General features: G+C 54.7%; 1 protein-coding gene across 3 annotated transcripts; it reads left to right on the top strand.

Moving 5' to 3' along the window:
• The first annotated feature begins 227 nt into the window (after positions 1 to 227).
• On the top strand, positions 228 to 9,321 carry KIF7 (kinesin family member 7). 3 transcript variants are annotated; one of them, XM_026856169.1, is made up of 17 exons: positions 228 to 432; positions 698 to 1,109; positions 1,830 to 2,361; positions 2,662 to 2,799; positions 2,942 to 3,169; positions 3,581 to 3,780; positions 4,063 to 4,169; positions 4,462 to 4,617; positions 4,955 to 5,157; positions 5,273 to 5,470; positions 5,718 to 5,843; positions 6,321 to 6,497; positions 6,788 to 7,003; positions 7,219 to 7,425; positions 7,811 to 8,009; positions 8,101 to 8,250; positions 8,467 to 9,321. In XM_026856169.1, the coding sequence occupies exons 1-17, from the start codon at positions 273 to 275 to the stop codon at positions 8,841 to 8,843; spliced, it is 3,786 nt and encodes a 1,261-aa protein (XP_026711970.1). In that variant the 5' UTR covers positions 228 to 272; the 3' UTR covers positions 8,844 to 9,321. The 3 variants fall into 3 exon arrangements, with proteins under 3 accessions (XP_026711970.1, XP_026711971.1, XP_026711969.1); XM_026856170.1 differs by having other exon boundaries at positions 2,659 to 2,799; positions 3,584 to 3,780; XM_026856168.1 differs by having other exon boundaries at positions 2,659 to 2,799.
• The last annotated feature ends 2,529 nt before the right edge of the window (positions 9,322 to 11,850 follow it).

Below are 11,850 nucleotides of genomic sequence, written 5' to 3'. Positions count from 1 at the left end.
GTATAAGAGACAGCTGCTGTGCCCGCCGGGGCCGCCCCGGCATCCCTCCCAGCCCAGCACCCTCACCCCTGCCGCCATCCCCACCCCTCTGTCCGCTTTGCTCTCTCCGCCCGAACCCACAAACACCATCTCCAGCGTCTCCAGCACCCCCAGCACCCTCCGTCTCCAGCACCCCCATCTCCTGGCTCCCCGGGCATTTGCTGCCCATGACCACGTGCATCTCTCTGCCAGCTTCCATCAATGAAGATGAGCAGGGCATCATCCCACGAGCCATGGCTGAAACCTTCAGACTCATCGACGAGAATGACCTGATCGACTACACGGTCCGAGTGTCCTACCTGGAGGTGTACAAGGAGGAGTTTCGGGACTTGCTGCAGGTGGATACAGCCAGCAAAGACATCCAGATCCGGGAGGACGACAAAGGGAACGTTGGTATGTGTGGCTGGGCACAGGCTCCCTTTTCTCCCCATGCCCAAGGCCAGGGTTGGGTTATCTATCCCTGAAGGCAGAGCCAGGTCTTCTCCCTCCATCCTTGCGTCCCTCCCTGCAGCAGATTGCTGTGCTTAGCCCTGTTCGGTGTGGAAAGCCAGTCTGTGCATGGCACGGTACGGTCAGGGCGACGGCACCAGGCTGTGCAGAGCAGGTGTGTCCTCGGGCAGCCTGTCCCTCCCAGCCACAGCTCTGTTTGCTGTTGCAGTGCTCTGCGGTGTGAAGGAGTCAGAGGTGGAAGGGCTGGACGAGGTGCTGAGCCTGCTGGAGATGGGGAACACAGCCAAGCACACGGGAGCTACCCACGTCAACAGGCAGTCGAGCCGCTCGCACACCATCTTCACAGTGACCATGGAACAGCGACGTGGGGCCGGCCGCCTCCCCCTGCACCGCCACCCCCCCTCTGTCCCTGCCTCAGGCCAGGTCCTGGTTTCCAAGTTTCACTTTGTGGACTTGGCGGGTTCGGAGCGAATTGTGAAGACGGGAAACACGGGGGAGAGGCTGAAGGAGAGTATCCAGATCAACAGTGGCCTCCTGGCCTTAGGCAACGTCATTAGTGCCTTGGGAGACCCACGGAGGAAGAGCAGCCACATCCCCTACAGGGACTCCAAAATCACCAGGTACAGCTGGGAGTGGGACCCCCACATCTCAGGGGCTCTTGGCCCAGCAGGAGGGAGGTGGTCCTTCTCTCTGCCTTTCCCATGCCCAGCGTGCCAGATTTGGTGGCAGAGTCCCCAGGCTAGCCGAGAGGAGCTTGCAGGGCTGGTCATCCCTTCTGCCCTCAGACCAACTGCTTGATGGTATGGGGCCAGCTGACCTGCTGTGCCTCAGCACAGTGAAGGTTTCAAGTAGGGAAGCTTGAGGAGCAATGAGGCCAGAATAGGAATAATGGACTAGCTCACTGCAGCACTGCGGAAGATGAAGCTTGCATAAGTCATGCTGCTGAAGCTGAGATGGGGTGTCACCATGGGTTATCCTCACTGTCCTGACTGGCAGTGAATAAAAACTGGTTCCAGTAGGCTTGTTTGATGGTCTGCAGTTAGTTTTTACCTCGAGCAGGTGGCCTTCGCAATCTCCAATAGGCTCCCACACAGCACGAGCCTAGCAATGATGACAGAGTTGGGGAGCTCCCAGCCTCAGGAATTATTTAGATGCAAACTTGCCACAGTGCAAACTGTTATTCCTCTGCTTAATGATTCTGCTCACTTCACTTGTGTTGAACCTGACACAGAGCAAAAATATTGTTTTCCTTGTGTTTAACACCTGAAAAGGGTTGGAAACCTTCTGGTTCCTGCATGATCTTGTATTTCAGCTGTTTTAATCACTGTGCTCTTCCCTAGGATCCTGAAAGACTCTCTGGGGGGGAATGCCCAGACTGTGATGATAGCCTGTGTCAGCCCATCTTCCTCCGACTTTGATGAGAGCCTCAACACGCTGAATTACGCCAGCCGGGCTCAAAACATCCAGAACAAAGCTGTGGTGAACTGCCGCAAGGAGACCGAGCACGTTGAAGAGCTTCACCTGCAGATAAAAAACCTGCAGAAGGCACTGGAACAGCGGCACCGCTCCGAGACCCGTATCATCAACCGCTCGGCCACTGCCAAGCAGTGCGCACCGGACCCCACGGCTCGGCTGCTGGCGGAGTGTGCACATTACCGGACCTGCACCGACGCTGCCTACCGGCTGCTGATGGAGCTGCAGGAGGACAGTAACCTGACAGTGGAGCAGATCCTGCGGGTTAAGGAGTGGTTGTGTGCAGTGGAGAGCGAGAGGAGCGAGCTGACCTCAGCCGGGCTGGATAGCGGCATTGAGAGCACCTCTGCGGAGGACCAGAGCCCTGAGGCACAGGGCTCAAAGTTGGCAAAAGCCCAGGTAACGGTTGGGGTGGTTTAGCTCTGAGGTGGGGTTCGTCTGATGGCCACTGAGTACAGCAGCCTCAGCATGGCATGGTGAAAGGGTCAGGAGAGGGAAGGGAGAAGCAACATGGCCAAGGGGCTGTAGGAGGCAGAATGATGTGGTTCTCAGAGCAGGCAGGGAGAGGTTGGATTCAGCTGCGGCCATTTTCCAGGAAAAATCTGGGTCTGCAGAGCTGCTGTGTCCTTGCAGAGTTCAGCATGGGAAGGGAAGGACAAAGGTACATGCTGATGCTGCCTCTTACATTTTGAGCAGCAGGCGAACACCGAGAAGAGGTGTGAGTCCATCAAAGACGAGCAGGTGGCCAAACTGCAGAGGCAAGTAGAACGTCTGGAGGAGGAGAACCGTGATTTCCTGGCTGCCCTGGAGGATGCCATGGAGCAGTATAAGCTGCAGGTACTTCTGGGCTGTGCTTTCTTTATAGGGACCTGCCCCACTTCCCTTCCTCCCCAGGAGAGCGCAGCCCAGCTTTTGGGTTCCTCTGCTGCAGGTCTGGGATCCACATGTACATAACCACGTTTTTCTCGTTGCTTCCTAGAGCGACAAGCTGCAGGAACAGCAGGATAAGATCTCAGAGCTGCATGTGCGCTTGGAGATGGCGATGCCAAACCTGTGTGTGCCAGGACTGCTGGAAAACCTCCACCTGGTGACTGCCAGCCAGAGACCTCACACGGCCCCACTGGATGCTGCCCCGACCCATGGCCTCAGTGGGCTCTCCCCAGGGCTCCTTCCCGCTGAGCAGAATGGAAGAGCCCTTTGCAGGAAGGTGAGAGCACAAGTCTGTGCCATCGAGGAACTGCTGCCTTTTCGCCTGGGGGCCCTCCACTGTAGGAGCTGCTTTTGCCCTGCTGTTGAACAGAATCTTGTCAGAGGGGTAATCCATAGGACTGTGCTCAGTGTTCACATCCAAAGAGTTTCACAACTCTGGCAAAAACAGCCCAGCTTCAAAACTGAGGCTTTTACTTTGATGTTACAGACACGTCCCAGATTTGCTCAGCACCTGAGCCCCAGAAGGCAGGAGGGCAGGCAGCTGGGTCTAGCAACACACCAGTTCTGAAAATACACTCAACTCTTGTTGCTCTTCTTTGTGTCTAGCAGTGATGCCCAGCTGAGAGCTGCTTTTTCTAACACTGGCTCTCACACAGCATGTTTCCTCTCTTTCCAATTCTCTACCCAGCAGCTCGACAGCAACCCCTCCTTCCAGGAGGAGGACCTGGCAGGCTGGCACCTGAACCACGCACAGTGCCTGACCAGCAATCCAGAGATTGCAGATGCAGCACTGAGGAGGGAGCTCAGCCAGGACTCGGAGAAGCCCTCAGAGGTGTCCTCGGGAGAGGAGGAGGAGGGGGAACAGAAACGGTCCCTGTCCCAGCGCCGGTGAGTTGGGGCTGTCCCAGCACTGCGCGGTGCCCTGGCAGTTGTGTGAGCTGGCTGTCCCACCTCTGCAGCTCAGCTCTCACGTAGGATGTAGAAGCAAATGCTGCCTCTGGGGCCAGTGATTCTGCCGAGACAGCTGCCTGCTTTCTGGGGAGCTAATTACCATCTTTCCTGAAAACAGCTAGTTTCTATCTCTTTCTGAATCATGAGGGAACTCTTCCCTTACTGGGAACAGCTCTAGCAGTGCCCAGACCCAACTGATGAATTTGCTGTTCCTTCTAGAAACGGGATCCAAAGCTGGACCAAGAAAGAGATTTACAAGTTGAGCGAGGAGCTGAGCGGAGGCAGTGCCCACTTGATTCAGGAGGAGCAGCTGGAGGTGTTAAAAGGCAAGTAGCAACCGTAGATTGTTGGACAGTCTTCCTTGGGCTGGCGGTGCTTTGCTGTCGATGTCCCACCTGGATGAGCCTGGAGGACAAAAATGGAGCAGATGACAGTCTAGCTGCTTTTGTTAAGGAGAAACTAGAACTGCTGGGGTCCGTCAAGAGCTGCATGCTTTGGTGGAAGCTGCGGGTGACTCTAGGCGATGCTGTGCCAGATCTTAGGTACAGATCGGAGATGGGACTGTCCGTCTGTCACCCAGCTGCAATGACCTTCCTTACCTGGGAATCTGTGTTGCAGAGGTCTGTAGGAGGCGGGAGCCGCTGCTTGGTCCCTGGGAGCGCCTGCCAGGGAAGGACTCCGAGTGGAGGCTGGTGCAAGCACAGCAGAAGATCCGAGAGCTGGCGATCAACATCCGCATGAAGGAGGAGCTGATCACGGAACTCATTAAGACAGGTGCAGAGCTGTTGGTGGGAATATGCACCCATTCCCCATGAAATCCCCTCCTAGTCATGATGCTTGGTCTCTACTCCCATCCTCACCTTCCCTCCCTGTGTTGCTGGTGCTCAGTCCCTTCTCCTATAAGCAGCAGAGCTCTGTTTCTCCATCCTTCTTGCTGAGTGAGACCCTTCCCATTGGTTTCTCCCTTCCCTGGAGTAGCTGAGGGAAAGGAAGCATTCAGTCTCTACAGCTAGAAATACTTGGGGAGAGAGAGGAAAGGTCCATCCCTCAGCAGGATCCTGGCTGTGAGGGAAGGGAGTGTGGAGGTCACGGCGGAGGGGGTGTGTTGCAGGCAAGGATGCCCAGGCTCTGAACAGGCAGTACTGCCAGAAGATCAGCGAGCTGGAGCAGGAGGCAGAGCAAGTGCGGGCAGAGCTGAGTGACAGCCAGAAGCAGCTCCAGGAGCTGGAGGCCAAAGAGCTGTGGGACCCTGGGGAGAAGTGCAAGCTGCAGGAATACCGCACACGCGTGGCGGCCGCGCAGAGCAAGGCACAGGTGAGTGGGAAAGGCTCTGCCCACCCTGGGGGGGCGGGCAGGGCAGAGTTGGGTCATCTCTGCAAAGGGCACAGGGGAGACACAGAGCCCAAGGGCAGCTTTCATCCTCCGGCAGGTTCTGTGCAAGAAGAAGCAGGCGACGGAGAGGCTGGTGTCACTCTCGGCCCAGAGCGAGAAGCGGGTGCAGGAGCTGGAGAGGAACATCCAGCTGATGCGGCGGCAGCAGGGCCAGCTGCAGCGCCGGCTGCGCGAGGAGAGCGAGCAGAAACGGCGCCTGGAGACGGAGGTGAATAAGCGGCAGCACCGAGTTAAGGTAGGAGCAGGCAGGAGCAGCTGTGCTTCTTCGGTGTGTTCAAGGGTGACAGCGGGTGGCTCTGCAAGCTGCTGGGCAGGCCAGGGTGGCTCTGACGGGGTCTGTGATTGTCTGTGATGGAGATGGAGAGAGATTTTTAAAGAGTATCCAAAGAGCTAACAGAGAACATAACCCGTCCCTCAGCCCCTGGCTGTAGGGTAAAGAGCTTCCACCCCCTCAATGCTCATGGCTGTTCTTTCCCACACAGGAATTGGAATTGAAGCATGAGCAGCATCAGAAAATCCTACGCATCAAAACAGAAGAAATTGCGGCTTTCCAGAGGAAGCGGCGGAGCGGCAGCAATGGCTCTGTGATCAGCCTGGAGCAGCAGCAGGTACAGACAGAGCAAGCCTGACGCTTCTTTCCTGTTCAAAGGGGACTGCTTGGCAGATTGCAGGCTGACAGGGGAAATTGGGAAACAGGGACCTCAGCTCGAGATGGGACATAGCCCATCCTGCCCTTGAGGGGGACAGTCCATAATGTCACTTGCATCTAGTAGCCGAGGACTTGGATCTTGTCTTAGCCCCAGGACCAGGATCTCTTCTAAACACTAGCGTTGGTAAAGAAGCTGTGAAATCTTGTCTGTTAGCAGAAGGATGGTAGGTGGTCCCCAAGGACTCCTCAGCAGTTGGGAATTGAGCTTAGCTCTGCCCCTTAGAGGAGCTGGAAGGATAAATCCAGGGAAGTCTGGGCTACAGGGGTTAGCAGAGATGGAACCAAGACTCCCAACCCCCCTGCCCTTCAGTCCAGCCATCCTGGGCATTGCTACTGCTGTCTGTACACACATGCTCTTTGCCTCGCCTTCCATCAGAAAATTGAGGAACAGAAGAAGTGGCTGGACATGGAGATGGATAAAGTTCTTGAGCAGCGCCGGGCCTTGGACGAGCTGGAAGATGAGCTGAGGAAGCGGGAAGCTATTGTGGCCAAAAAGGAAGCCCTGCTGCAGGAGAAGAATGGCCTGGAGAGCAAACGACAGCGCTCCAGCCAGGTAGGACAGGACTTGACACCTCAACCTCTTCCAGCAGAGGTGGGAGGCTGGAAGACCTGGGTGCCATCCTGGGTCTGGCAGAGAGCTGCAGGGTGAGGTGGTATTGGGAAGTGGGTGGGAAATCTACCTCTACAGAAGAGCCTGCTTATGCTGTGCTTCTGAGCTAGCTGGTTTCATAGCCCTTGGCTTATGTCTGTGTGAGGGGTCACTTGACCTACGGAGGGAGTAGAAAGGGGCTGAGGGCCTGACTTGCCTTTAGAGCAGATCCCCTTGAGCATCTTCTGCTGCAGGCCCTGACAGATGACATAGTGCGTGTGTCCAGCCGCCTGGAGCACCTGGAAAAGGAGCTGACGGAGAAGAATGGGCAGCTGCGCCACGGCAGTGCCCACGACCAGCAGCAGATCCGCCAGGAGATCAACAACCTGCGCCAAGAGAAGGACCAGCTGCTCAAACAGAGGTTGGAGCTCGACCACAAGCTGCGCCAGGGCACCCTGCTGTCCCCAGAGGTACCTCTGTCTTGGGCTGAGCTGCTCTGCTTGCAGGAGCATGAGGTAGTGATAGAGTAAAAGACCTGAGCAGATGTCGTTAGCAGATGCTCCTCCACATCCCCAAACTGTGGGTATCACAACTGCTTGTCAGCACTATTGAGATGATGAGGTTAAGGCAGGGTGAGACAGAGTGAACCCTTTGCTCCCTAGTAACTGCAGCTCTGCCCTGGCAGGAAGAACGGATCTTGTTCCAGCTGGACGAAGCAATCGAGGCTCTGGATGCAGCCATTGAGTACAAGAATGAGTCCATCACATGCAGGCAACGAGTCCTGCGGGCCTCAGCCAGCCTGCTGTCCCAGTGTGAGATGAACCTCATGGCCAAGCTCAGCTACCTGTCCTCCTCTGAGACCCGAGCTCTGCTCTGCAAGTACTTTGACAAGGTGAGAGACAACTGCACTCTGTGCTGGTGGGAACTGTACTATCTGACCAAACTCGTTTTCCTCAGCCTCAAGCCTTCTGCCTGCCTCCTGCTGTGCTTTTGTCCTGTAAAGTAAGGCCACAAAGGCACAGCACCATGATCCCCACTTGTCCCAACACCTGGGAGAGAGGCTGATCTAGTCATAGGATGCATGGATCCCTGTGGTGGCTCTACCACATTAGTGCAGACACGTGTTGCTCTTCCCTCTGCATGGCAGCTGTGACATCCCAGAACTACCAACCTTTGTACACTGTACCAAAAAAGTAACTTGATCAGGCTTGGTGGTGCAGGAAAGCCTCCGGCCTCTGAAGGAGCTGAGAAGTTTCTTGCTCTTGGGCCCTGGACAGGTGGTGACGCTGCGAGAGGATCAGCACAGGCAGCACATTGCCTTCTCAGAGCTGGAGATGCAGCTGGAGGAGCAGCAGCAGCTGGTGTACCGGCTGGAGGCAGCCGTGGAGCGCCAGCGCCTGGAGATGGACCGTCAGCTCACCCTGCAGCAGAAGGAGCACGAGCAGAACATGCAGTTACTGCTCCAGCAGAGCCGTGGTAACCAGCCAGCTCCGAAACGGGCAGCAGCGGCAGCGCTGTCATCTTTCACAGGGCTCACAGCTTGAAATGGCTTTGTTTTTTCTTGCAGAGCACATGGATGAGGGGCTGGCCAGCAGCAAGCTGCAGTACGAGGCAAGGATTCAGGTGCTGGAAAAGGAGCTGAGCCTTTATATGTGGGCAAATCAGGAGCTGAACCAGAGGCTGAGTAACATGAACCTTCACCCTGGACAGACCAAAGGTGAGAGGAAACCCAGGCTGAGGCTTTGCTGTTCCTACCAAGTTAAAAGGAGGGGAGTTTAAATTCCTTTCCCTGGCAGCAGGAGCTTGGCGGAGTCAGGAGCAGTGTGGGTGCAGGTCATTGCTGGCTCGAACAAGCGCTCTACAGGCCTGATTGTGATGAGGGAAGTAGAGATCCTGATACTCATCTCACTGTACTGCCAATCTTTCTGAGCAGGGATGGAGAGAGGCATTCACGGGGCTGGGGACAGAGCTCCCCCCGCACTCGGGACCTGCGAGGAATCCAGCCTTGGGGAGCAGCCCGTGCCTCTGGCTGTCGCTGAAGAAAGCCACCGGGTGAGGGATGAGAGCAGGGACCTGGTGCATGCCCCCTTACCATCGACATGGAGACGTTCCTCCCTGCCCAGTGACAGCCCCGGGGACCTTCGGCCCGCTGAGCACTTGCTGAGAGCAGGGCAGCCCCACGAGGTGCACCCGCCCCGGAGCCTCGCTCCTGCCTCCAAGCCCCGCCGGGAGCTGCGCAAAGCCAGCCTGAACACGACCCCAGTGCCTTACCACCCAGCGATGATCGACGTCAGGAAAAACCCTCTCTAGACCTAGGCTTAATGCTTACCTGGCACAGGGCAGGGAGGAGCAGATATTGCTGATGTGAGCTTAAGGAGCCTTCCTGCCCCTCAAGCCAGCCTGGCTGTACACCTGTTACATTTCAGAGGCCTGAGGGAGGAAAAGATGTGACTTTTCATCATAAGGCAAGCATGTAAGGTGTGGGACCACCAATGCTCCCCACATTGCTGCCAGTCCAGACAGTGCTGACTGGACACCTTTCTTCCTCCACCCTCAGCAGGTTAAACACTGGGAATTGGGAGATAAGTAACTTCCACCCTGGCCTTATAACACTATAAACTTGTTTACAGTTTGGAAACCTCTGTTGTGGGGCTTACTCAGCCCTAGCAGCCTTAGAGGGAGATGCTCTGCACTCCTTGCAGAACTTGTACATAGATTTTTGTAGTAACTGTTTTTTTACATTTCTACTGTAACTTTTCTAATAAAGCAGAGTGAGTTTTATGAAGTAGTCACTTGTCAGAGGCTCCAGTCATCACTTTAGGTATGTAGGTAAGGAGTTCTATTTAAATCTCTCTGCATGGGAATTCAGCTGCTCTCACGGCTTTGCCTTAACGTACCTGCTTTGTAAGTGCTTAGTCAGAGCTGATGGGCTTCCTACATTGAGTTGCTGCAGGAAAAGCATCTCCAGACAGAGCAGAATTATCTGAGGCATCCAGGATAAAAGCAATCCTGGTTCAGTATCACTTTCTACTCCAACCTATAAGCTGCTTTAAGCAGCATTTTCTTACTCTTAGGAAAACTTCCAGTCTGGATGTAAAAGGGAGATTAAATACAATCCTGCAACTTTTTAACACTGATAGTATCCACCTTAGGAAGGGGGACGTAAATTTAACTGTCAGAGCAAGAAATTAAAGCCTAGGTACCTGCTTGAAGAAGGGCAATGGGGGAAAACAGCAGCTTGGCTACCTGGCCCCAAAAAGCAAGCCACTGCTTCTGCCTGAAAGCACAAGGGGCACAACCATCACAACTACTCTTTGAGGAGTAACATACACCAAGTTGAAAGCATCTGAGGTAGGAACCACCTGATGATCCTACATAAATGATCATGCCTTTAGGGGTGTGGCATTGAGGGGGGACATTACAGAGGGCTCTGGGTGTGGCTGAGCTGCACGAGATTTAAGTCTGGAGCCTTTATTTTTTGCTGGTGAAAAAGATCTTCAGCAGAGAAAAGAATCCATCCTTCTTGGAAGTAAGGAGTAGTCTTGTAGCTCCATGCTTGTGTATCAACCTACATCCTTGAAGCAGGTGCACCTCTCCCACAAACAAAACAGTCACTGGTAAGCATATTGTTCCTCCTCTTTTGACAGAGGGAAACAGCTTTTCCTGCAACAAATAGTGTTTCTAGGAAATAAATTCCATTCAATACCCTCTAGCCCCTTAATGTAGCAAACTTCTGCCTTGCCACACCTGGTTTTAGGATGACCTCACACTCTCTTCAGAGCCCTCTGCTTCTTGTGCACTCACTAGACACAAGGGGGTGACTTCCCTGACACCCAGCCATGGACAATGGGACTGCTATCCTAAAGGAAAAACTCAGCCCTTCCAAGATAATCACAGAATGGTTTGGGTTGGAAGGGACCTTAAAGATCACCTAGTCCCAACCCCCTGCCATGGGCAGGGACACCTTCCACTAGCCCAGGTTGCCCAAAGCCCCGTCCAACCTGGCCTTGAACCCTGCCAGGGAGGGGGCAGCCACAGCTTCTCTGGGCAACCTGTACAAGCGCCTCATTGCCCTCACGGGGAATAATTTCTTTCTTACATCTGATCTAGATCTACCCTCTCTCAGTTTAAAACCATTACCCCTCATCCTATCCCTACACTCCCTGACAAAGAGTCCCTCCCCATCTTTCCTGTAGCCCCTTTAAGCACTGAGAGGCCGCTATAAGCTCTCCCCCGAGCCTTCTCCAGGCTGAACACCCCCAACTCTCTCAGCCTGTCCTCACAGGGGAGGGGCTCCAGCCCCCTGAGCATCTTTGTGGCCTCCTCTGGACCCACTCAAGCAGGTCCATGTCCTTCTTCTGCTGGGGGCCCCCAGAGCTGGACACAGCACTGCAGGTGGGGTCTCAGGAGAGCAGAGGAGAGGGGTAGAATCCCCTCCCTCGCCCTGCTGCCCACTGCTCTTGATGCAGCCCAGGACACAATTGGCTTTCTGGGCTGTGAGCACACATGGCTGCCACATTCATGCCAACTGAATGAAAACAGTCAGTTTTCCATCCACTAATACCCCCAAGTCCTTCTCCACAGGGCTGCTCTCAATCCACCCATCACCCAGCCTGTATTTGTGATTGCCCTGACCCACATGCAGGACCTTGCACTTGACCTCATTGAATTCCACAAGGTTTGCCCGGGCCCACCTCTCCAGCCTGTCCAGGTCCTTCTGGATGGCTCATCCCTTCCCACCAGCATGTTGACCATACCACACAGCTTGGTGTCATCATCATCAAATCTGCTGAGGGTCAATCCCACTGTCCATGTCCCCAACAAAGATGTTAAACAGCACCAGTCCCAACACCAACCCCCGAGGAGCACCACCTGCCACTGGTGTCCACTTGGACATCGAGCTGTGGACCACAACTCTGGGTCCAACCATCCAGCCAATTTCTTATCCACAGAGTGGTCCCTCCATCAAATCCATGTGTCTCCAGTTTAGAGACAAGGATGTCATGTAGAAAAGTTTCAAAAGCTTTACACAAGTCCAAGTAGATGATGTCAGCTGCTCTTCCCTTATCCACAAACACTATAACACTGTTGTAGGCGGCCACCAAACACCACGCACGATTTGCCCTTAGTGAAACCATGCTGGCTGCCACCAATCACCTTATGTGTCCCAGCAGTTTCCAGAAGGATCTGCTCCATGACCTTGCTGGGCACAGAGGTGAGACTGACCGGCCTGTAGTTCCCTGGATCATCTTTTTTTCCCTTTTTATAAATGGCAGTTGTGTTTTCCCTTTCCAGTCAGTGGGACTGTCACAACTTC

This window comes from Athene cunicularia (assembly GCF_003259725.1).
Source record: "Athene cunicularia isolate RWA chromosome 10 unlocalized genomic scaffold, athCun1 chr10_part1, whole genome shotgun sequence".
NCBI classification, from domain to species: Eukaryota; Metazoa; Chordata; class Aves; order Strigiformes; family Strigidae; genus Athene; species Athene cunicularia.
The sequence above is the reverse complement of the archived record's forward strand: the minus strand, read 5'-3'. Positions and strand labels throughout refer to the sequence as shown.

Excerpts from the sequence above, each read along its gene's own strand:
- KIF7 (XM_026856168.1), top strand. The coding sequence starts at position 273 with ATGGCTGAAACCTTCAGACTCATCGACGAGAATGACCTGATCGACTAC. Across the intron at positions 3,170-3,580 it reads GAAGAGCCCTTTGCAGGAAG|CAGCTCGACAGCAACCCCTC; the intron begins GTGAGAGCACAA and ends TTCTCTACCCAG. Across the intron at positions 3,781-4,062 it reads CGGTCCCTGTCCCAGCGCCG|AAACGGGATCCAAAGCTGGA; the intron begins GTGAGTTGGGGC and ends TGTTCCTTCTAG.